Source organism: Chlorocebus sabaeus, chromosome 9 (genome assembly GCF_047675955.1).
Source record: "Chlorocebus sabaeus isolate Y175 chromosome 9, mChlSab1.0.hap1, whole genome shotgun sequence".
Taxonomy (NCBI): Eukaryota; Metazoa; Chordata; class Mammalia; order Primates; family Cercopithecidae; genus Chlorocebus; species Chlorocebus sabaeus.
This window is the reverse complement of record NC_132912.1, coordinates 33,493,445-33,520,665: the sequence shown is the minus strand read 5'-3', so window position 1 is coordinate 33,520,665 and position 27,221 is coordinate 33,493,445. Positions and strand designations below refer to the sequence as shown.

Genomic DNA, 27,221 nt, shown 5'->3' with positions numbered 1-27,221 from the left:
CCAGGCTGATCTCGAACTCCTAGGCCCAAGCAATCCTCCTGATTTGGTCTCCCAAAGTGCTAAGATTATAGGAACGACTCACTGCGCCTGGCTATAAAAATCTGTTTTATTTATAAAAAGCAGCTTAGCCACAATGCTAGTACTTCTTAGTCAGATATTAAGAAATACCTTATTGAAAGCGTCTACCATTCGAGTACAATCTGAGAATATGCCAACTGGCATGTTCTTGAATTATTGGCTACATGGTATTTTTTCTTTTGTTATCAAAGGATTTTAACCATATGTATGACTATACGAAAAATACAACCATCTAATGCATGTGAGAAATATAAAGATAACACTGATCATACACTACAAATTTGTTCTAAATTTTAAAAATCCTAACCTAGAATATCTTATAATAGAATAGACTGTTGTATTTAATTTACTTATATTATTCTATCTAATAAGGCTTTCCATTTTAAGCAGCAAGTTGACTTCCTAATGATAGAATATGACTATCAAAAATTTGTAGCAATCACTAGGATTGGATAAGCAGTGAGAAGAAAAACAAATTTTATAATAAGCTTGAATGAACTAGCATATGGTAACTCAAATAACATTCATTAATACTGAACTATATTATTTTATGTTATCCTTACTGAAGTCCATGAAATTGGTTCTATCATCTACCATTTTACAAATAAGAAAACTAAATCAGGAAACAATCAATATTGCCAAGGTCACATAAGTAAAAGAAACAGAAATTTTAGCTTTTTCTGGGTCAAGAGCTATGCCGTCCACTGTGGTATAATCATTAAAGCTTTTGAACAACTGCATCAGGAAGAAAGAGGCAATTTCCCCAATTATCCAGATAAGGGAATGGAGGCTCACAGGGGTCAGGCTAATGAACGTCTCAGAAAGTCAAATCGAGGCCATCTGATTGTGGGCATATTACACCACTTCCTCACAGGGTATGACACAGAGGGAGCACCACAACACCTTTTACTCCACAGAAATGAAGAGGAACACGTAGGTCATGTGACAAAAACTGATTGGCGTTTTCTAAGCAGATCATTAACTGAAATAAATGATTTGGATTTCCACAAAACTGTACCACACACTTTCTTTTTTGGATATCAGTTTTCATTAGGTGACCATTTTAGCCCAAGTTGAGGCCCCTCAAGAAAACTACAGATTAAGAAGCTTACTCCAGATTCCAGTTAACAAGCATGATGCTGAGATCCATCTTGGGTCTGTGCATGAATAACACCCCGATCCTACCCCTTTATTTTCAAGCAGAGTGTCGTCTTAGTGTGAGCATCAATACACATGTGATCAAAGACAGAATTAAGTAATGAATGACACAATGCTGATTCAAAAAGTGGGGGGTGTCTAGCATTGTAGGAATATCTGAAGTCAGAAGGAACAGAATTGATTTTAAAGGAAGGCACAGCAGTCCACCAGAGCACAAAATATGCATGAGATCATGGTAAGAGACGATGCCTTAAAAAGTTAAATAGAAATTTGGGCCAAGTGTGGTAGCTCAGGCTGGGCACAAGGGTCTCATGCCTGTAATCACAGCACTTTGGGGGGCCAAGGCAGGTGGACCACCTGAGGTCAGGAGTTGAAGACCAGCCTGGCCAACATGGTGAAACCCCATCTCTACTAAAAATACAAAATTAGCTAGGCGCAGTGGTGCATGCCTGTGATCCCAGCTACTTGGGAAGCTGAGGCAAGAGAATTGCTTGAACCTGGGAGGCAGAGGTTGCAGTGAGCCAAGATCACACCACTGCACTCCAGCTTGGGTGACAGGAACAAAACTCTGTCTCCAAAAAAAAAGAAAAAGAAAAAAAGGATTGCAGAGAACCCAGAATATCAAGATAATAAATTTGATTTAACTTAAATCAAAATACAGAAGGGAGTTTTCTGCATGCTTTTAAACTTGCAGGTGAGGCAATCCCAGTGGCAATTTGGAAGACTAAGCAAATAGGAAAACGCAGAACTTATTTTAAAAAGGAACAGATGGAGAGGGAGACAAATATTACATAGGTCTAGTCAAAAGGAATATGGCTGAAACAAGAACAGGTGCTGTGAAAATAGAAAGATACACATGTCCACACACACACACATACACATACAGAGGAGTAAAGGTATAATATATAGTACCTGGCCCTAGGTAAGACATGAAAAATTAGAGAAGATAAGAAGAAAGTAAGTTTGAAGCCTGGGAGACACAAGCAAAATTAAAAGAAACAAGAAAAGAATGGCCAATCATAGAATTTTTCTGGGTGTAGGAAATACTAGAAATTAACTACTCATGATTTCACAGGTGGTAAGGTAATTCTGCACATAGAGGTTGCTATATATGGCCCAGATCCATGGACAGTGAGGTTCAGAACTGGCAGTTTCAAGTCACATTGCCCTTTTTACTAGGGACCACTTCCCAACTCGGGGAAAACATAAAGATGGTTTACCTTCACCCATGTTGAATCTGAGTGATCAAAAAGACATCTAGACAGTAGTGACCAGCTAGTCCTTGCAGGTAAGCACAAGTATGAAGGAAGAGGAAGAGAAACTAAAGTAACAAATAAGTTCACCAAGGAAGAGCATGTAAAAACCCATACAGAGAAATGACCAGCATTCACGGAGGTAGAGCAAAAAGAAGAAATTTCTATAAATAATATGAATGAACTTAGAAACAGAATGTCAGAAGAGTGAAGAGGGAAGCTTCTCCACGGTGTCATGGATCCAAAGTGCTATTTCAGTCATTTACTAACAGCAGGGGGAAAACTGCACATGTACCTTAAAGAAAGCACCTAAAAGTACATTTAAAGTACCTTAAATAAAATGCTTAACTTCAATAAAAAATTCTCTGCGTATTTTACCATTTCAAATATATTTAAGAAAGTAAGACACAGGATTCTACCTTTTATTAAAATCTACAACCAAAGGAATAAGAGTTAACCGTTCAGTAATAATGTGTAATCTAACATAACTTACTCCCAAGTCAAAAGCAAAAACTTAAAAATTCAAATAGTCATTATACTGAGCCACAGAAAATACACCAAGTCACTGCCTAAGTCATGTCCAATATTAGACAACTAAATTACCAAAAAGTTTCACAGATTGTTCAATGGAAAAATCTCTTAAAAATAACAAATACATTATTTTATTTGAATCAAGACCTATTTTTCTTGGCCAACCTACAAAAATATGTTTCTCTTTCTAAGAGTTCAGGACATTAATACCAAAGTCTCAGCCAAAAGTTTATAAAAGTATTACTGAACTGGGTCTGTTTATGATTATAATACAAAGTTCTCAGGAAAATTAGTCCCCCAAGGGACTTAAAATATGAGTAATTCAAAAAGCATAGATTTCTGTTGATATAATCAAACTAACATTCCCTGCCCTCCCCTCAAACTTTCTCCAATTTAATCTAGAAGAGATTCTTGAAAAGTTAAACATTCAATGTAAGAAAATATATACTATCTATGGAATAAGATATTTTTTATCAAAATGGTTACTGTAAAAATGTTTTCAGAGAAGAACATTTCCAGATATACAAATTACAAGCAGAAAGCCCTTTACAATAACAAATGTATCCAATAAAAGCATGGTTACACTAGGCTGCAAATGTATGTGACAGAGACCCAATGCCTCCACAGGTTGAGTCATGCCTCCCTCGAAAACAAAACAAATTAAAAATGCAGAGGAACACATATGGGTCCCTCCCTCTTTAAAAAGACATAATTAAAATGAAATTTGAGAAGTACAAGGATGGGGAAAGAATAAGACACTATTATGTGTGCCTCCCATTGGTTTTGGCAGGGATGGGGTGTGGCTAAGAATAATGAGCTGAAGGAGGCAGGTGGCAGGAGATCAGAACAGCAGATCCTAGGCAGGAAAAAGGGAAGAGTTGGCCAGCATGTTCAAAGGCCCAGAGATGCAAGAACAGCATAGATCTGGGGACTAGAGTGAGTTCAGCAGGGCTGCCTAACCTGGGAATGCACCCTGGAAGCAGCTGCGATATGCATGGTGAAGGAACATGAGGAAGACTCAAAAAGGACAAAAACACCAATATCAACCCTCACACTTACAGAGTATTTCATGTGTTTTAGCTACTGTCTTAAGAGCTTTCCATGACTCATCTCATCTCATCCTCACAATCCTCTGAAATATATCACAATAGATTATGAAGCTTGCTCTGACACTTAGAAAGTTCAGGAGCTTACTCAGCATAAGACATGCTGTACAATTTTAATCCAGGTTGCTGCAACTTCAAGCAGCTGTTAACCACTTCACCCACAGTGTTCCTGGGTATGGTCAGAGCCCCAAAGTGTGTTAAGCAGTGCTCCTGACCACACATCAGTCTAGCCACAGTGGACAAGGAGATGTAAACACGGAGGAGGGCTGCAATGTTGTGTAGTGACCCAGGAGAGCTGTTGACAGCTTGGACTTTGGAAGTAGTAATGAAGATGCAGAGGGACGAATGAATTTAAAAAGACAATTACCAAGATTAGAGGCATACAGAAAAGAGGAAAAAGCAAAGAACACCCTAAATATCACTTGCTGATAAAAGGTGCAGCATCAGTATCCTGGACTGTCTTTTCCTCGGCGAAAATAGCCTCAAAATAACATCATAACTACCACATTCACACACCAGCACATATTCACATTCACATGAGGTTTTGCTGTGAGCTGCACAAATTCTGTATTTATTTTGATCAAGCATAAAATTAATTTAATTAATTAGAACAAGTTGACATATAAGAGACAGAAAACCAAAATAAATAAAGTTATCAGGGAATGGTAAAAGATATTTAAACATTCTGTCATTCTAAACACTTACATGCAATTTTAGAAATTCCACATTTGATATCTATTATTAATTTAATAATTATTTATCCTGTGTATATGTGTGCATAGCTGTTTCCGGTTTACATTTTGATATTACAGATAACAGAAAAAAAATTCAGAAGGAAGTCACTGCATTTGTGGCTATCTCTGATACTTTCTGTTGTAATTGCAGATGGCAACACTTCATCATCGCAACTTCTTAAACATCAGAAAGGGAAATGTTTGGAAACATCAAGAACAATCTAAAATCAGTTGCTTCCCAGAGTCAACTAAACAGTATATCCAAAGACACAGAATTCTTACCAGTCAGGACTTCCAAATACTCATTTAAGCCAATAAATGATGGAATCATGAAAGAAAGAGAAAGACTACCAGATCCGAATAGGTAGTAAAATAATGAGAATACAAATTGCCAACAACCTTTCATGGAATGAGAAAGGTTACAAACGAGACACTAGTATCTGCTGACTAAGCCCCTAAATAGACCAATCCCATCAACAGAAATCTTGTATCTCAAGAAGGCGTGCTTTCTTCAGTGAACCCAAGCAATCAAGAAAAACACAGTATGTTTAAGTTTGGCAAGAAGACTACATTCATTCACAAAAGTTTCAATATTTCACATAGGTGGCTTCTATACTGTTATAGAACATACAGTCTAAAACATAACAGGAAAAAAGTTAACACAGAAGTAAATTACAAAGCACCCCACTTTGGGACATACTAAGGGAAGAAAACACTATTGATTCTGTTCAGACAGAATTTATAGGCTAAAGTTACTGATGAGAACACAGTATAAAACTCTTACTTTTCAACAATCACTTAGTGAACTACCCATCTTAAAAAAAGAAAATCTTGTCCTTTTTCTGACCCATTATTCTACTCATTTTCATTCTAGCAAAGTATGCAAAAACAACAACTATCAAATAGGAGATAGGAATGGTCACGGGTAATAACTGAATTCCAGTTAACATAAAAATATGGGCCGGGCGCGGTGGCTCAAGCCTGTAATCCCAGCATTTTGGGAGGCCGAGACGGGTGGATCACGAGGTCAGGAGATCGAGACCATCTTGGCTAACACGGTGAAACCCCGTCTCTACTAAAAAAATACAAAGAACTAGCCGGGCGAGGTGGCGGGCGCCTGTAGTCCCAGCTACTCGGGAGGCTGAGGCAGGAGAATGGCGTGAACCTGGGAGGCAGAGCTTGCAGTGAGCTGGGATCGCGCCACTGCACTTCAGCCTGGGTGACAGAGCAAGACTCCATCTCAAAAAAAAAAAAAAAAAACCATAAAAATATGAATCAAATACGAGATTTAAAATATGAAAAGAATACACAAGTTATGCCAAAGGTAAGAACTTTCAGAAAGTCTCATTTGATTTATGTGAATTTTATGTACTTAACATTTCTAAACACATTATTTAAAAGATTCAAAGTTAGTCAACTGAAGGAAAACATTTCTTAAACCTATACTTACCAATGTTTTTCCATAAGATTATTCAGGCAAATTTACTAAATATATTGCACTTGAATTAAAAAACAATAACTTTAATGAAAGCTGGTCACTTAAAAATGGATTTTTTGCAGTGTCTGAAGGCTTCCCTTTACTCAAACTCCGATAATGTCCACCAAGAAATTAAGGAAGGAAGGAAAACACTGAGACAAGAAAAAAGGGAATCCAAGGCATTTCAGAGTGATTGACATCTGAGCAAATGCCGAAGAACTGAACATGCTCTAACAGAGCAACAAGAACTCAACTCCCTCCCCAAGACGTCCTTTTCCTGAACTGTTGTTTATTTGTTGGAGGAAAGGGGAAGGTTTTGAATGGTCTGTACTCCTAAACAGTATAGGAAGCCCACTTGCAGCCTATATGTTGGCCAACTGCATCAACAGCCTTCCGCTTTAGAGAATGTGTAAAGGGCGATATTTTAAAGGTATAACTGATCAAGTCAGTTTAACAGACTGCATACAACATCATGTCACAATGTGAGATGATAGAGTGAACAGGGTCTCTTGGGCATTGCTAGTGGAGTGCAACATGGTACAATGTCTATTGAGGTCAGGTGATAACATCTATCAAAGTTACAAATGTATATAATATTCCTGTACAATGTGTAAACATACACTTTCATTTTTAGGCATGTATCTGCGAGAAACTCAATACAAAATGACTTATGTATAACGAGTTATTTACTACAGTATACTTATGCAATAGTAAAGCACAGTAAATAAACTTAACGCCTATCAATAAACATTGGCCCAGCTATACAAAGGAAAATTATCAAAGTGTTTCAAAAATGGACACCTTTTATGTGTCTGTCTGTAAGGATTGCCACCCTATGTTAAGAAAAAAAAAATCAAAGCACAGGATATTGTATTAGTATTTACATAAAAAGGTGAAAAGAGAATATGTTTTCATATTTGCTCATAAAAGCGTAGTACCATGTGAAAGGAGCCACAGGAAACAAATAACTGTGGCTGCATACAGGGAGGACAGCTGGCTAAGAGACAGCTGGGGGAGAGAGACTACTATTTTGCATATGCATGTATAATGTTTGATTTTGGAACTATGAATATATTACCTTTGCAAAATTCAAATAAATATTTTAAAAATTAAAAAAGAAATAATGTTATCAAATTAATCCCCTATAGTCTGAAGAGTTATACTGTATCCCATGGGAACAGGGACGATTCGAATCCTGTGTCTCATACAGATGTTGAATGAACGCTAATGATAATAAGGAATAGGGACAACTATCATCACCAACTTGAAAAAACAAAAAATCCTCTACAGCCTGCATGGGGTATCCTCACACCAGGATACACTCCACTGACGAAGAAACGTTTTATGTAATACCATAATGAAGAATATTTCCTCTGTATTTGAAAATGATTTCCAAAACTCAAAATAATTCTTGCATCAAATATCAATTTGTACCAAATATCCATGTAAAAAAAAAGCTTTATTCAGAGAACTGAGGAAAATACTCCCCAAAAGCTATATACTAGATATTACATATTAATAGATGAGAATTTGTAACATCCATATTTCATATATTGAACATGTAAGCAAATATCCATTATTCCTAGAATAAGAAAAAATTCATCTCCAAGAAAAAAATTGTGCCAGTTTGGGGTCCTAAATTAACAGTATAATTTATTTTCATTTGAATAAATATGAAAAACCCCTGGACTCTCTTCCCCTGGAAGAAAAATAATTTAAACAGATAAAATCAGCTCACAAACAAATAAGACATGTAATATTTTATGGAGGGAATATTTAACTATGTTATGTTCAAGTCAATTGCTTATAAATTATTCAATATAATCAAATGGTTCGTTCAAATATTGTTTTTCCAATTTAACAAAATTTATGTCACTTTAATTATATAAATATGAAGTTATTTAATATTTCCAGATAATTAAACATCTTAAATATTTAATTAAATATTTTTAGAGCCAATGGAGTTGACAACTATCTTGGGACTCTAAGAACACTTTTTTGGCTTTTCCTTTTGTCCCACAAAAGTCTCACATAAGTAGCTCACAGCAGCTCTTACCCTCTGCCCCCTCACTGCCTCAGCAAAGCCTCTGGAGAGGCAGGTGGCTTTCCCAACGCTACTGTGATCAACGGTGATAGAGCAGACACCACTGGACACAGGCCAGCAGGGACAGACTGAGCGTGCTCATCTTCTAATACTTGAATACATACTCAACTACAAGACATTCTTGAAGAAAGTTCACAAACAATTAAACTTAAGCACAAGAAAGGCTGTGCTCTCCATATATCAAGATTTTAAAAAATAGGAACATTGCATTACTTTGAGAGAACTTACATTTCCCCCCATTTCTTGGTCTTTTGGTTTATAATCATTTTTTTCTTTTTGTCATATGCAGATGCTAAGTGACAAGCAATAATGTCATCAAAATAGTACAATTATTTATGAGGTTTACAAATGTACATGTCTTCAGCAAGTTTTCATTTATTTACCTATAATCTACAGTTTATAGCTCATAATTAATGAAAATCACAAGATCACATTATATGGCATTATAAAAGAGTCAATATAGTTCACCCAACAAAGATCCACTCATACAAGATATCAGAAAAAGTAAGGATATTATGAACTTTTTCCTTTCAGTTTATTGAAAGACTTATTTACGCAAAAGTATATGAGGGTTCACTAGGAGCTACAGTAAACAAGACAATGCCTGGGCCATTTTAGGACACCAAAATAGACAGAAACAAAGAGAAAAAAATAAGAAAGAAACAAAAGACAAATTTAGATTCATAAATATCACAGAGAAAAGGATGGTGAGCAAAGAGACAATAATGGAAGGCTCCAGGGATATCACCTGCCATTAAATGGGGGATGGAGGAAGGTCCCTGAGGGGAAGATAGGTGACTGCATGAAAGCTAAGAGGGAACAAAGTGTGTGAACTGTGAAGGAGTGCAAGCCAGGCTGGTGCCACAATGAGACAGATGTTTGCCAAGGAGGATTGGGGTTGGTTGAGTCTATATGCTGATAGGAAAGTTCTAGCAGAGCGGGAGAAAAACAAGAGACATTCATGACTGCGTAGACATGCGATTACATGCATGACTCCGCAGGCAGGAGATTAATACAAAAGCAATATCCTAATACTGGGAAGGGTTGGGAGACAGGATGAGAGTGAAAACTTTGACATTTGAGAGGTCAGGGAAGCTTCTGCATATGAGGAAGGGCAGGGCTGTAAAAATGGTGGTGGGAATCACAGTTTCATTTTTTCAATGGAATAAAAAGCTAGGTCATAGGTAGGAAAAGAGGTGGTGCTTCTCAAAGGGTTAAACTTAATTCCAACACATATCAAGATTGCAATTCCATCTTACAATTTGGAAATGACAGTAACTTACAAAAAGAAAAAAGCTCAGTCTTCCAACCTTGCGAAGTTATGTATTAAAAATAAAAACATTTTTTAACTTTTTTTTGAGACAGAGTCTCACTCTGTTGCCCAGGCTGGAGTGTAGTGTTGCAATCTTGGCTTACTGCAACCTCTGCCTCCTGGGTTCAAATGATTAGCCTGCCTCAACCATCTGAGTAGTTGGGATTACAGGCGTGTGTCACCACACCCAGCTAATTTTTGTATTTTTAGTAGAGACAGGGTTTCATCATGTTGGCAAGGCTGGTCTCAAACTCCTGATCTTAAGTAATCCACCTGCCTCAGCCTCCCAAAGTGTTGAGATTACTAAAAATAATAACATGTCAAAAGTATTACATGCCTACTATAAAGGACAGTAATAATGTTGACATATGAAATGAAACCCAAAAGCCTACACTAACCCTACCCCAATACCATACTTTAATTTCTTTATAATTTGTTCAGCTATTTAAAAAGATAATCTACAGTCTCCTACTGACATTAGAGCACAGGGAAAAAAATTAAAAAATAAAGGAAAAACATGGTTCATATATCTACAGAAGTCACAAAAATACTATAGAGCACGTATACCCAGGCCTCAGTGGTGGAAAGAAAACATAAAACCACTGGGCAAAATGTCTGAAATTTTTTGGGCCATTTCAAGACCATGTTGAAGGTAACTGGAAAAATCCTGGATAGAAATAGATTAAAAAGTCTATATAGCTAGATCATAAAATTCCAAAATTAAAAAATGACTTATAAAAGTGATTCAATTTCTACAAGCAGGCTTGTAGGATACAGGCAGTGAAAACAACACATTGTAGGCTGAAAATGTTAATGCAATTTCATAACCAGTATTTTTTAAAGAAACACAGTTGCACAGCTCATGGAACGTAGATGGAATGTAGAAATAAAGAACAAAATTTCAAAAGCAAATGACATACAGATGGGTGGGAATAAAAAGAGTTATAGTACAAAGCATGTATTCCTTCCATTGTCATATTTAATCACACAGCTCACAACAAAAATCTTTAAGACTGCCTGCAATGAAAATATGCAAAGGCACCTGAAGGTCAAAGTTAAAAATGAAAATGTATCTTTATCTGTACTGCAAGCTCTAAATGTCCAGTTCTAGCAGCAGTATTCACAGGTAAGAAAACCATCCGCTCCTAACAGATTTCCACTGAAGGTTTATCCACACACCACCAAAGATTTTTCACTCAGTAAAATTTCTAACTTACTTCCCCGCTGCTTGTAGGCTTTTAGCTCCATAGGCCAAAGTAGCAATAAATAAAGACAGTTGTAAAATTTGTTTTAAAGGATAAATTGATGAGTACCTCATTCAACTGCATACCCCAGATCCAAAAGCAAATGAGTGATGCTGTGGCCTCCAAACTCCATTCATATCACAAAGGGACCCAGATGCTTAGCAAGTGGCCAAGCAGAAGCCCTCATAAGATACTTAGCATTCTTAATGGTATCCTTACATTTAATCTTATTAAAACTACACACGCTCGCCAAAAACAAAAGGGAATATAGGAAATGGAAGCAGACATAGAGATTAACACTGATGTCATTTTTGTGTCAGATTATGTTGTTCAGAAAAGAACCAGAGATGATTTTAAAAGATTAAATTTTATTCTAATTCTGATAAGATGCCACCGAAGTAAAAATCAAATTGTGAAATGACAATGGGGGCATTAGAAATACACCAGGGGTGAAAATAAATCTCCCCAGGATACCAAATGGTACTTCCAATACGGGAGGAGAAAAATAAAATTTAAGAAAATGAGATACCCAATACATGAGGTAGTTGTTGAGGTGTAACCAATAAACCTAATGTTACCTAAAAAGATAGGAAAGAAAACATCTTATGAGTGTCTTCATATACAAGAAACTGAGTCTGCACTGAAATGTGTGCTACATCACTTCAGCTTTGCCTACAAAGTTAACATCTGCCAAATGGGTATGATCTTCTCTATTTTGTATACAATGAAAATGAAGTCCGCATGGTTTATCCATCTTTGATTCTTTCCATACAACCAGTCTTAGGGGTCAGAAAACAGGATACACTCATTGGACGGGCAGGTTTCAAACCCTGAAACATGCTTCCCAGACTCACTATGTCTTGTGTTGTTAAATATATGGAAAAGTAAAATGCCATCTGGTATTCCTAAAAGTAACCCTGCACATGACTGGAAGCTCCCCAGAAAATGCGTGTGTCCTTCTAAGAAGAATGTGCACCAGAGCTCCACACTCCGGTCCTGTGCTTCCACTGCAGTTTCTAGTCCAGAATTCTTGGATAATAAAAGCAGAAAATATGTAGGAATCATGGAAAATAATGTGTCCCATACATATAGGGTATTTTCATCATTGTTTAAAAAAAAAATTTTTTTTTAACACGTGTTAGAATAGCAGGCATTCTATTATCAAAGCACAACAAAATAATCTGCTATTGTCATTAATATATCCAGGTAACAAGTCTCTTAAAAGGTTGTTCTGGTTTTATTTTGGGTGTTATTGTGAACATGACAGATTTCTCCTATAAAATAAAAGCTCTGGTATTTTATAACGAAAACGAAGTTTAATTTTAAAATAATCTTGATGTTTTTAGTTTCTACATTTGGTGTTGCTAGAGACAAACACAATTATTTTGCTTCTCTACAAATTTTATGAAGGTTTGCCAACTGGTAAATAATATTTAAAAATCCCCTTCCTTTTCACAGAACTTTCAGAATTTGGAGGCAACGGGCTTATTTTTAACCAAATAATATGAACAGTCATTTGGATCCTCACTGACTACAGGCTACAGAATTAACAACCTTCCAAAAAACACATTTTAATTACTATCTGGCAGCATCAGAATCTATCCTTAAGTCTCACCAATGATGGCAGATAACATGAAGCCCTATCTATTCCTGTATCAGAATTTCTATAGCTCTTCCATGGTTTAATGCTGTGACCCCTCAGTCATTTCCCTGACCGATCTGAAGCTATTGTAATCAGACTGCTGAATAAACCACCTCCTACTGTAATTAAGAAAACACAGGCACTGGGGGAAGCCTCGGTGGCTCAGGCCGGTTATCCTGGCGCATAAGCAGGCAAGGCTACGCGTTCGAGGCCAATCTGGGCAACGTTTAAAAAGCCTCACATCTGTCAAAAAAAAAAAAAAAAAGAAAGAAAGAAAAGAAAGAAAATACAGGCATCGTGGCTCGCACCTGTAATCCCAGTACTTTGGGAGGCCAAAGCAGGAGAATCATTTGAAGCCAGGAGTTTGAGACCAGTTTAGGAAACATAGTGGGACCCCACCTGTACAAAAAAAATTTTTTTTAATTAGTCAGGTGTGATGGTGCACATCAGTAGTCCCAGCTACTCAGAAGGCTAAAGCAGGACGATTGCTTGAGCACAGAAGTTTGAGGCTTTAGTGAGCTATGACTGCACCACTGCACTCCAGTCTGGGCAACAGAGCAAGAACCCTGCCTCTTAAAGATTAAAACAGAAAAAAGATAAGAAAACATTATCATTTCATACTCCAGAAAACATCTTCTTTATGTCAGCTAGATAGTTCTAGATCTCAGGGAAATTAGAACTTTTTTCCCCCCCACTTAGAAAAGGCTAGTAAGCACTTGGGCAAGGAAGGGGATTTTCCTCTATGTAGGCAGATCAGTGGGAAAAAAAAACAACTCTGGTAAGTCGTGTGGACACAGGAACCACAGGTTGATCATCCCAGACACCCACCATTTTATAAGAACAAGCTAAAACCTAAGCAAAACTTACTTCCACAATTACATTGACTAGCCTGGAGAAAAACACATTTTTTAAAAACTGCCTCCATAAAACCTGGATATGCTGAAAAATTTTTTTCACTATTTTTAAATTTACTTTTGCCCTCAATCTTCAAGAATTTGGCTGTAAATTATAATGAAAACAAAAAATTAAACTCATAGAAACTTACCTTTTCAAATAATTTGTGAATATAACTTATAGATTGTGTATTATATTAGTCTGTTCTCATGCTGCTGATAAACACATACCCAAGACTGGGCAATTTACAAAAGGAAGAGGTTTAATGGAAATACAGTTCCACGTGGCTAGGGAGGCCTCACAATCAAGGCAGAAGACAGGGAAGAGCAAGTCATGTCTTCCATGGATAGCGGCAGGCAAAGAGCTCGTGCAGGGAAACTCCCATTTTTAAAACCATTACAGTTCATGAGACTTACTATCACGAGAACAGCATGGGAAAGACCTGCCCCCATGATTCAATTACCTCCCACCAGGTCCCTCCCACAATATGTGGAAACTGTGGGAGTTGCAATTCAAGATGAGATTTGGGTGGGGACACAGCCAAAGCATACCATGTATCATGTGAATACTGTTTATAATGCATAAATATTCTCAAAAGTATAAAGAAAAAGCATCACAGCTCCAGAAAGTGACAAAAGTATATAAAATAAAAAGGAAAAAAGGCATCATCATTGCTCCCAAAACGCTGGCCTCTGAGACTTGACACCAGATGGTGGGATTCCTTCGTGGCTGCCAAAGGTACAAAAGTGAGGTACACATTGGCATTGTGTCTTCATCAATAAACATTTAAGTTAGTTTTCCCTCCAGTTTGCCTCAGTTTGTATAATCTCCAACTAAATGATGTTTTTCTTGATGGAGAGAGCCCTAAAACATGAATTTTGCTCTAAAGGTCAGGGCAGTCATTCCCCTATAACAGAGCTTAAGCAGCGGCTGGAACGTGCCTTGTGCCTCCTTGCTGTTTCTGCTAATTGGGCTCAGGCCTATTCATCAAGAGAAGGTTGTGAAAATGGCAGGCTCCCAATTAGCTTATGTTTTCCTTAAGGTCCCTCTACCTTCTGGTCCTAAATTCTTCCAATCGTGTATCACAAAGTTCCTGCTGCCTCTTCTGTGGAATTTATTAGTTGCAATAAAGTGTGGGGATATAAGAACAAAGTCAGCTTATGACCTATTATCTGCCAATATCAAACTATATTCTATGCTGAGTCAGGGAAACAGTTACCATTAAAACAGAATTTGAACTTCTTAAAATACTGTCAAACATCAAAACTAAAAGTGTTGTTTTTTTGTTTGTTTGTTTGTTTCTTGAGTGTCAGAGTCAAAATTTCAGAAGCATAAAAATGTGTTCAAAGTAAGACAACTACAAACCATTTAGTTTTCAAATCTTTTGCTTTTTCTGAGATCTCCCCTCCTATGTCAAGATTGACATAAAAGGATGCTTAAGAGATAAACAGTCCTCTACCTTGTGAGATGACTCTGATGTAGGATTCAGCTATGGGCTACTCCGAACAAGGTGATTAGTCACTGAAAACCCCGACTACTCTTTTTGGAAATCATATTGTGCTTGCTGCTACAGACTTCTAATAAGATATATAACCTATCTTTTCTTACTGAAGTGAAACTAAACAATATTCTTATAGAAAGAAGATTCACTATCCCCATAAGTAGAATCAATACCATCCAAAGAATAAGACACTCCAGACTTCTAGAGGGGCTGGCTAGCTTAGCACTTTAAAGCACTCTTTTGCCTTTCCACTCCTTCTGCTTGTTCCCACTGGCAAAGCTGATAAGGTCATAACTGCCTTCAGAAACAGATAATGAGAGATAAGTACTAAGTAGAAAACAGAGCAAAAACAAAACCACTGGAGGCACATAAAATCTAGAACTCTGCTGACCTCGCTCCAGACCACACAATTTAAGGAAGATGGCCATCAGTTCTACCCTGACGTTCCCAAATTGGAAAGGCAGAGGGTTTTGTTTTTTTTTAAGCATACAAAATATTTTTTCATCTACATGATGCAATCCTCTTTATTATGTTTAATAGCAAAAACTAAAGAGAAAAAGAAAGCCTCAGAAGAGACATCAGGTCATTAAAGTCAGATGACTTCTGGGAATGGTTAACAGAATAAATCCATAATTAAATGGGAATAGCTGGAATAGATTTTTAGTGTATAAAGCATAACCTAAGACTCCTCTTCTACACAAACAATAGTGCTTACTTCTGAAAAAATTTGAGAGGGAGTTTTGTTTTGTTTCTGTGGTTCTTGTCCTCTTCAATAGATTTTACTTTAATTAATTATTCTGCTGGATGTGAAAACATCAATGGCTTCTACTCTTCTAGTATACAGTCTCACTCAAATCAAACTGCAGGAATGGAACATCTTTTTTTTTACACTTAAGCCAAAGATGATGTTTTTAGACTTAGGTACCCTCTCAGTCTACCTAGACAACTAACTCAAATAACTTCAACAGAAGCAAATCAATGCTCAGTCTTTGCTGTGTGTGGCTTCTCGATGCCATTCCTTTTGCTCAAAAAAGAAACTATTTTATAACAAAATTACAAAGAATATACTACTTCCTTAAAAATAGGTCTACAATGACAATAGAAAAATAAAAGTTATATCTTTACAATATAATTAAGTTGTATCATATTTTAGAAACTCTGGGCTACCAATCTTTTTCTACCAATTTTGGAGTTAAAAAAACAAACAAAAAAAAGGTCCTATTTAGCACATTCATATTCAGCCAACTTCTGGTTGTCACTCCCTACCCCTGCCCACACATCCCTTGCTTAACAGATGAGACTGTGTGCAGTGATGGGCAACTGTGTTTCAGGGAAGATAAACAAGTGGGCTCCCCCACCACAGCCCCAGCGGTCAAGCTCTATCCATCGAAACCTGTACTGGTGCTTTTATTCCCTTTGATTTTGACATGGGCAGAAGAGTAGGGCAATTCCAGCCAACAAACACAATCAGGGATCTGTCAGGAGGTTATTAGGAAAAATGTATTTGCTTTTAAAAAGAGCCACAAAAAGAAGACAAAGGCCCTGTTCCCCTTCCTTTGTGCAAGGATGTGGCTCTGAAAGAAAAGGACAAGCTAGAGCACAGAGCTAAGGTGGCCTTCAGGAAGGCTCCCTGAAAAAATGTGAGTGAAGTTGCTAAGCTACAGACTTAACCCCCACATCTTCCCTAGCTCCAGACTTCCTGCTACATATATGCCAAACATTTCCTCATTCTAGATTCCAGGTTATCTGCCACCGGTCCTATTATATTAATACATTGAGTATTTCTAGGTACCAGGCCTGATTCTAAGCCTTTGGCGGGTATTGTATCACTTTACATAGCAATCCCTGAGACAAGGTCTACAAGTATCCCTATTTGCTGGATGAGTAAACTGATGTATGGACAAGTAGAGTAATGTGCCCAATCTCATATATGGTAAACAGCTAGTAACCAGTCAGTCTGACTCCTGGGCCCATGAGAAACTACCTAAATCTTAAAAACATTCATTTCAAAGTAATAATAAGATACCAATATCAATTAGTTTAAAAATCTGTATCATGTTGAGAAAATTATGTTTCCTTCAAGGAACTGCCATGGTTGTTTTATTATTTAAAATTATTTCCATCACACAATGTTTGTGTGCTAACACTTAATATATGATAAAATTAGGACATTTCCTGTGCCATCTGGGTGGGCAAGGCAAGCTGTCCCTTTTTATTATTTCATATTTGAATACCCTACATCCACAAAGTTATTTTAGGATCTTTATACCATAAAACATAGGTTGAGATGAAATATGTAAAACATTTATGATTTTATTCTATAGCTATCATTAATCTAAATTGAAAAACAATTTATTCCAGTATTTAGTCAACAAAATTACTAATAATTTTTTTTTTTTTTTTTTGAGACGGAGTCTTGCTCTGTCACCCAGGCTGGAGTGCAGTGACCGGATCTCAGCTCACTGCAAGCTCCGCCTCCCGGGTTCACGCCATTCTCCTGCCTCAGCCTCCCGAGTAGCTGGGACTACAGGCGCCGCCACCTCGCCCGGCTAGTTTTTTGTATTTTTAGTAGAGACGGGGTTTCACCGTGTTTGCCAGGATGGTCTCGATCTCCTGACCTCGTGATCCGCCCATCTCGGCCTCCCAAAGTGCTGGGATTAGAGGCTTGAGCCACCGCGCCCGGCCATAATTTTTAAAATTACTAAAGTAACTAAACTTTCTTTGAGCACTCACCTTGTTTTCCATCCACATAAACTTTTTAAAGAAAATAAGTTGGCTGGGTGCAGTGGCTCAGACCTGTAATCCCAGCACTTTGGGAGGCCGAGGCAGGTGGATCGCCTGAGGTCAGGAGTTCGAGACCAGCCTGGCCAACATGGTGAAACCCTGTCTCTACTAAAAATACAAAAATGAGCTGGGCATGGTTTTTGTACAGGCATGTGCCTATAATCCCAGCTACTCGGGAGGCTGAGGCAGGAGAATCACTTGAACCGGGGAGGTGGAAGTTGCAGTGAGCCACAATCGTGCCACTGCACTCCAGCCTGGGCAACAGAGTGAGTCTCCGTCTCAAAAAAGAAAAAAAACGAAAAAGAAAATAAGTGACCAACTAAACAAACATGTGGCTTTTTATCAAAAGCACTGAAAAATGCTTGATATCACTCATCACCAGGGAAATGTAAATCAAAAGCAAAGTAGGACATCACCTCATACTGTTAGGATGGCTGTTATCACAACACCAAAATATGGCCAGGTACAGTGACTCACGCCTGAATTCAGCACTTTGGGAGGCGGAGGCGGGTGTCTCACTTGAGGTCAGCAGTTTGAGGCCACCCTGGCCAACATGGTGAAACCCCATCTGTACTAAAAATACAAAAAATTAACTGGGCATGGTGGTGTGTGCCTGTAATCCCAGTTACTTTGGAGACTGAGACAGGAGAACTGCTTGAACCCAGGAGGTAGAAGTTGCAGTGAGCCGAGATTGCGCCACTGCACTCCAGCCTGGGCAACAGAGCAAGACTCTGTTCCAAAAAAAAAAAAGGCCGGGCACCGTGGCTCATGCCTGTAATCCCAGCACTTTGAGAGGCCGAGGTGGGCAGATCACGAGGTCAACAGATCGAGACCAGTTTAAGCCACATGGTGAAACCCCGTCTCTACTAAAAATACAAAAAAATTTAGCCAGGCGTGGTGGTGGGCACCTGTAATCCCAGCTACCCAGGAGGCTGAGGCAGAAGAATTGCTTGAACCCAGGAGGCAGAGGCTGTGATGAACCGAGATCGTACCACCGCACTCAAGTCTGGGCGACAGAGCAAGACTCCATCTCAAAAAAATAGAAAAAAGAAAGAAGAAAAGAAAAAAAAAAAGTCAAAATATAGTGATAGCAAGGATGCGAAGAGAAGGAAACCCTGGTATACTGCTGGTGGTAATGTAAATTGGGACAGCCTCTATGAAACAGTATGAAGTCTCCTCAAAAATAGAACTACCATATGATCCAGCAATTCCGCTTCTGCATATATATCCATAATAAATAAAATCACTATATCAAAGACATATTTGCAATTCCATGTACACGGAAACATAAATTCACAACAGCCAAGATATGGAAACAACCTAAGTGACCTACAACAGATGAATGGATTAAAAAAAATGTGATATACACTGTGTGTGTGTGTGTCTGTGTGCACATAAATGTATAAAATGGAATATTATTCAGCCTTTCATAAAGAAGGACATTCTGACATTTGTGACAACATGGATGAACCTAAAGGGCATTATGCTAAGAGAAATAAGCCAAACACAGAAAGACAAAATCTGTATGATTTTACTTATAAGTGGAATCTTGGAGGAGAAAGAAAATGAACTTATGCTAATAGAGTAGAATGGCAGTTACCACAGGGAGTGGGGTGTGAAAAAAGGAAAAATATTGGCCATAGGGTAAAAACTTTCAATTGTAAGATGAATGAATTCTGGAGACCTAACATATAGCATGGTGAGTCTAATTAACATATTTTATACTTGAAATTTGCTAAGAGGCTAGGCACAGTGGCTCATGCCTATAACTATGACACTTTGGGAGGCCAAGACAGTAGGACTGCTTGAGGCCAGGAGTTCAAGACCAGCCTGGGTAGCAAAGTGAGACCCTGTCTCCACAAAAAAAAAAAAAAAAAAAAAAAAAAAAAAATTTAATTAGCTGGGCATGGTGGTGTATACCTATAGTCCTAGCTACCAGGGAGGATGAGGTAGGAGGAACACTTGAGCCTAGAAGTTCAAGGCTACAGTGAGCTATGATTGCACCACTGCACTCCAGCCTGGGTGACAGAGCAAGACCCTATCTCAAAAAAATTAAATTAAATTAAATTTTTAAAAATTTGCTAACAGAGTAGATCTCAAGTGTTTTCACCACATATACACACAAAATTATATCTATGTAATGTGATGGATAAATTATCTTGATTGTGTCAATCATTTTACTAATATATACATATATCAAAACCTCACACTGTACTCTTTAAATATATACTATTTTTACTTGTCAATTATACTTCAATAAAGCTGGGAGAAAGCACAATTAAAATTATAAAACACTGGGATTCCCTTCCACCAAAAAAACCCATTGTGAGTCAGTAACAAACAACTAAGGCATTAAAAAAAAAACACTGAAAGAATTAACTCATCAGATACATTCTGAGTCGTCATATGAAAGGAGGACTTTTCTAACAGTGATGCAACAACTTTGTAAACAGTCATTCTTTCCAAGGCAGAAAACAATTATTTCTGAGTGGTAAACAATTCTGATTTCATGAATTGTAGGTGGATGCACTGCACAGTGAAACAGATAACTCTAAAGACTGATAAACCTAAAATAGGTCCTTGAAATTTATGAAGGGATAAGTGCCCAAACATGACAAAATACAGTAATCTAAATTCTAAAACAACACCATAGGATATATTTCTCTTGTACAGTGAAGTTAGATAAAACAGAAAGTTTCAATTTGCATCTTCAGATCCTTTGAATTATTGCCTATCAAAGAAAAGAAGAGTCTTGAAAGTCTACTCACTCACAGCACGATTCACTGCCAAACATCTGCACCTCTGCATTACAAACTCTAAAGCCCTGAACCTTCAGAAACTACTGCAAATATTCATAACTGCTCACAATAAATCTGTGATCAGAGACCAACCAGAAATATCCTGCATTTATGTTAAACTCTGACATAGAGACTGGTACTTAACTAAAATTTGTTAAAATAATTTACTTTTAATCATCACCAATGATTGAGATGGGAGAAATATCTTTGGGGTATGGGACAGGATGTTACAGCAATGACGCACATATAAGGATTTGTCATGTTACCTGTTCTTGTTTCTCCAGCCACTTGCCCACCATTGGGTGACTGGCACTCAGAGACGAGCGAGCATTGTCTCTCTGAAATTGGTTAGACCAGTTACTAGTATCCCGTGGGAGGCTTCTGTAGTTTTCATCTTTCTATTCAAAAAGAAACAAAAAGGCGTCTTGTAAAAAACCAGACCTTGCAAATCAGTAATGCACCTGGTTTTTCAAAAGTAGCAGAAAAATGATTCTACATATTTAAAACATCTTTCCAATCCTATACAAAATAGCTGATTGAGAACATTCCACCCAGATTAGACCTTGGAATTATAACCATGTGCCGAGGACAGGCAAGTCTAATAATTACAGCAGGAAGGGCACACACGGCACACAACAGACACAACACTACACTTTGCACTCCTACCCAAATCAATCACCTAAACCAAGTACGTGCACCGAAAAGTGAACTTCTATATGAGACTTTCAGTCTTTCTCAACTGGAGCATTTTCTCTTCTTTCCAGTCTCATAACTAAATTATGAGGTACCATCTTAATTCATTAGAAATGCTAAAAATAAGGAAGACAATAAATTTGCCCTTTCTTCAAAGCCTTATGGTTTTGTGATTTTTGGATAAGAGATTTAGATTATCCAGGTTGTTTCTATTATCTACTTCACAAGTTAGTAGTCAGCATTAATTCAAGTATCAGGGGAAAAAACTGGCCTTTCACAATTATTTGTTACATAATAGATACATAATTGTTCACTGTGACATGAATATGACAAGTGATGTCTTTACATAAATAAATATTTATCAACTAAGTTTTTAATACTCCCCAGAACAACCAAATGCTACTTGATATTTATTTCAAATAAAAAATTATAGTAACTTCCTTTGGCTTATGAGCTGTAAAACTTCCTTTCAATGTTCTAAAAAGAAATGAGAAACCTAGGATAAACTAGGAGAGTCATACTTTTTAGTTCAATGACTAAATCTAAATCATCTCCTACAAGAACAAAGTAAAATATTACTGTTAGTTGGATCCACTTAGCTCAGTACACCAAGTTAGAAGAAGTACTAACATATTGTTCTTAGTAACACTGTTAAGAGTAATCTGGCTATAAGTATTACATGTGGGATTGATACTTACTCTTCATGTGCTAAACTATATGAACACTCAATACAAACACAGAAACAAAAAAGTGCAATAGAATAGGTTTGCAGTGTGTATAACTTAGTTATAGATCAGGATACTATTTGCTCTTCCTTCATGAGTTCTATCAGGGAATAAAACTTAAAAATGAATTGATAGTCTTGGGTTTATGTCAATATTGGGACATATGTTCAAACAAAAAGAAACTGATAAACATTTACCAACATAAACTTTGACATGAAACTATAAACTTTAAGAATTAACCTGCAAGAAATAAAATCTTTAAAAACTCACTAGCGAGACAGAACTTTAGCAGCAAGTTTTTTGTTTGTTTGTTTGTTTGTTTTTTAATAGAAATGGCAAGGAGAAGACATGGACAAAAAACTAACTAAGGAAGCAAACTAGAAACTAAAGTTCACCGTATCTCATGATACTAAGAGTCTCTCCTTAAAACTTAAGCTTCAGAAAAAAAGAAATACTGTTTCATATGATAGTCCATAGATACACTGATAAGCTTATTCTGATAAGAATTTTTTATAAATCATAGAAATTCAGATAAGTCATAAAGGGTAAACTTACTAATGACAGAACCTTATTTATTAGTGACAGAACCTTATGTGTCTACAAAGAGGAGGACGATTTAAAGTACACTGAAATGCAAGTATAATTTTTATGTCAAAAATAAAAATTGAGGCTATCATTGACTAGGGACCAGGCTTTCATACTCATTACCCACCATTTGAGGTGATTATTACACCAACTGCTTACTTAGAAAATGAATAATTAAACCAAAAGTATTTTTAAAAATCTACCCTCTCTTTTCAGTAAGAACTGTATTTCAGAGACATCAACAGTACCAGCTGATGAGGGGAAACTTATCTTTTCAGAAGAATGCCAAATAATAGAAATAGAACTAACAACAGAATTAGAAACATGACCATTTTCAATTCCTAATGAAATAATTCAGGCAAAGATAACCATACTAAAACCATTATTTTAAGAGTTGATAGATAACTGGATATTTGCACAGTGACAAAATACCACTTGAAAAGAAAACGAGTCTACTTTCGAAATGAAGAGATCAGGCTCCACACAATTGTCACCTTTTGGTGTCTGGAATCCAGTATGCTACTGGTACCCACCCCTCTGCTCCTTCCTGAATCTATGCCACTTTTCCTCTTCCCGTAAATGGTCTTGTTAGCTCTATGAACTGCTGAGTATTACCTCTCTGGACAAGCTCAAAAACCGCACAATTTCACCACATCCCACCCTGACAACTTTTAGGCATAAGTCACGAAAAAGAAACTGTTTCCTGAATTCATGATCTCAGTTTCCAACAAGAGGTCCCAAAGATACCTCGAAAATGAGCTCCCTATTTTGCTCAGGCACCATTCCCTAAAATATTTAGAATTAGTTTTACTCTCTTTCCTCCATCTTTGATCTCCACAGCTTCTAGGTCTTATTGATCCAACATTTTTGCTGATTTTGGTCCTCGGCCATAAACCTAGTTCAGGATCAGCTTGTCTCTGACCTGACATTTTAACAGTGGCCTTCTAACTGGACACAGGCTCTAGTCGCAGCCTCTCTAATAATGCTCCGCACCACTTTCTGGCAGAGGAGTTTCCTGAAACGTATGTTGGGTCACATCAAACCTCCAGCAAACACTGTAGGTAGACCAGAGGGAATTTCAGACAATGGTGCTTGCTGTGCCACACAAATTTCTTCACCTTCATTCTTGCTTTCTTTGACACCTGGACTTCCCATATCATTTCTCCTATAGAAATACTGAATATTCTTCAAAGCCCAGTTCAAATGCTACTTTCTAAGAAGTAGTCCCTGATTCTCAATAGAACTAATCATGCCATGCTTTCTGTTACCACTCTGTTCTAATTTTACTTTAATTATGGTTCTAACTTATAATTTAGTTAACTTTAAAAGCTGCTATTTCTATTCTTACAGGGAAGCCTGGGAAAATCATCATTCACCTTTAAACCCAAGCACTTAGCACAGTGGCTTACACCAACCTGGGTGACTTTTTCATGAATATTTTTTATGTTGCCTATTTCACATGGTTTCAGAATCCTGGAATTTTAAAAGAATATTTTGATAAGTTGTTTTAAAAATTGTTTAGGGAATACTTCGAAGAGGTATTAAGATAAACTTTAGTAAAATGTATTTTCGGTGAAATGTAATGACTGTATTTTTAGATTTATACTAAAAGATGTATACCACTGTTATATGCCTATTTCAACTTCATGTCACACCTACAGCATATGATGTCTCTGGCAAATGTGATTATTTCCAATTGCATAGAAAAAATAGTACACTGTTTCTCCATGTAAGTCAATTATGACATGCAGTACCTGCAGCACAGCAACATACAATAATCAGATTAAGAGACAGAATGGCTGAAGATGGCAAGGTCTGCGATTTTCCACTACACTTGAAGAATTCCACAATTTTATAATTGTGGAATCAACTTTGAGTTCATGGATAATAAAACTAAAACTGGCGTTCACTCTCATAACAAAGCAATTTTCCTAATTCATGTAAAATCAATAATGAATCCATATATTGACTTATGTATAATGTATGAAAACTGCAGTTACTTACAGCAATCTTGAATGATCAATCAATTGAATAATTTTTAAAATACACTATTAATTCCTATCAACATACTTGTTATATTTCTGACAGCATCATGCAGGTCCTACTAGCATTTCAGTCATGTTCCTTCCTCCCAATCCTGAAATCTGGCCACAAATCTAGTTCACCATCTACTGCATACAATGTGTATCAAGTGCATACAAGGACTGTAGGCCTGTAAAGCTGTGTGTCTGTATTTATGATAAACATCGCAGCATACAATGTATTAAATATTTTCTACAACACAATTTATACTAGATACCACTGTCCATTGAAATATACATCATGCACTCTATTTTCAATTTGAAAATATTTGCTTTAGTGTAAATAACTGTTAAAATATGGCAGTCGTAACTAGTCTATTCAAGACTATATACACTCACTTATGAATCAAATTATAACTATAAACCAAAAATTTTAAATTAAATATACACAATTCTAATGATTATAAAACTTACTGTCAAATTTATTTGTTAGAGTTATTACTTTATCTAAAAGATTATACAAGAAAAATACCATAAGAAATTATTCTCCCTTTTTTAAATTATAACTTTAATCCTCCACTTATGAGGCTGCCCCAAATAGCTGCTCAGCTTTGAGCTAGGTGGGAAATTTTCCTTCTTGCCAGAAAAAAACAGATGTTCCTGCTGTGATCAGGGATTTTCCTTATCATCTAAATGTACTGCCACAGCATCAGGTGTCAAAAAGCCACTCCGGCTGGGAAATGCATATTAATTTGCTGCTCCCTGGTAGTGGTATCCCGGCTATGGAGAAAATCTCTTTCAGGGTAGGGAAAGTAATGTCTTCTCCCACCTCAGCCCTCCCCAAGCTTATTACAATTCAGTAAAATCATGTAGAACCCACCCAATGCCTTGAGATAGAAGCTCATTCCCGGCATACTAAGCTGCAACTCCAAGGCTTTATCTCCCAGAAACAGCTATTTAGCTGATGGTCAGATTTCTTGGCAAGACTATATCCCTATGTTGCAGAAGTCAGAACTGGGGTTTCATGAACATTACAGAAGTAATAAACATTTCTATGTTGGCATAGGAAACCCAACTATGTTTCTACTTCACTTCAGTGCAAAAATTTCAATTTTTTTAAAGAATTATGAGAAATCATACCATATTTTGAAATACAAAATACTCAATACATATACATTTCATTCAGAACCTCTATGTATCATATGGTTTCAAATATGCCCGTGAGATGTTAAGATTTTACATTTCACATTTTTCAACACTGTAATTACAGTAAAAGAAAATCCAATGTTTTACTTAATTATTTCTCCAGGAAACGATACACAAAAAACGAAGGGAACTATTTTCAGGATATCTAATCTGAAATTAGGAGACTGACGTAAAATTAATAATAATGGCTTATAATTTTTTTTGAGATGGAGTCTCGCTCTATTGCTGAGGCTGGAGTGCAGTGGCGCAATCTCGGCTCACTGCAAACTCCGCCTCCTGGGTTTATGCCATTCTCCTGCCTCAACCTCCCGAGTAGGTGGGACTACAGACGCCCGCCACCCACGTCCAGCTAATTTTTTGCATTTTTAGTAGAGACAGGGTTTCACCATGTTAGCCAGGATGGTCTTGATTTCCTGACCTTGTGATCCACCCGCCTGGGCCTCCCAAAGTGCTGGGATTATAGGTGTGAGGCACCGCGCCCGGCCAGAATAATTTTAATTACATGAAGCTTGCTAAAATTATCAGCAATCATATTACTGATTTAATGTAGCAGACTCCTTACTGCCTTTGTGGCAGGAGTTTATTTTTTGTACCTCCTTATGGATACACCAGAGTATGACCTTGGGGAAGCAATGCCATAGCTAAAGTGAGAAGATAACAACGAGAAGGTGATCTATAAATATGATCTGTACTTTCTGACCTTCATTCATTCATCTTCTAAAAAATAAATAAAAATAGAAAAAAAAGAGAGACAGATAAGGGTGAAATAAAATGACTCACACACACAAAAAGCAGGTTTAATCACCAACTTGTAAATGAAGGCAGAAAATTTGGCAGTTGCTATTAGTTTAAATAAACTAAATGCCTATTAAGACTCTTCTTTAAATAAGGAAATCTAGGCTTTTATTCCAAACACAGTATTCGTTATCATTTACTCTAGGTACACGTCTATTCCTAAGTATAATGAACTAACTAAAAAGTAATATTTGAAATCCATGCAAAGCAACTTCCTACATGTAATGCCTAATGTTGTAGAACTGAGGCCAAGCAATCTGTTCCTATATTATCTGTAATTCCTAAGCCAGTATCCAGCACATAAATCAGCACTGATACATGTGTACATCTTACTTTTCCTTTTTGCTAATATGTTTTCCCCACATTCTTAATAACTATTAATGAGAGGTGTGGAAAAGACAAAGGAAAGAGTATGTGTTTATAAAGCTGTTATAACAGAACTATGGCAAGACAAAGAGGAAACTCAAACATCCATACATTTGTTGTCAAAACAACCACATTGGGATCATTAGTGATAATAAATAGTTTGCTAAACTATGGTGGAGCCTGCAACCAGAAACACTGGTCAGAATCCAGAGAT

At 37.0% G+C, this 27,221-nt stretch overlaps 1 protein-coding gene across 22 annotated transcripts in view; it reads right to left on the bottom strand.

Moving 5' to 3' along the window:
* Window positions 1-27,221, bottom strand: part of PARD3 (par-3 family cell polarity regulator) — a 714,326-nt gene that overhangs the window by 319,394 nt on the left and 367,711 nt on the right. For 17 of the 22 annotated variants that reach the window (XM_037986591.2, XM_037986601.2, XM_037986605.2 and 14 more), the window contains exon 5: window positions 20,883-21,014. The exons of the other annotated variants lie outside the window; for them this stretch is intronic. In XM_037986591.2, coding sequence (XP_037842519.1) covers window positions 20,883-21,014 — 132 coding nt within the window. The remainder of the gene's footprint in view (window positions 1-20,882; window positions 21,015-27,221) is intronic. 22 annotated transcript variants of the gene reach the window in all.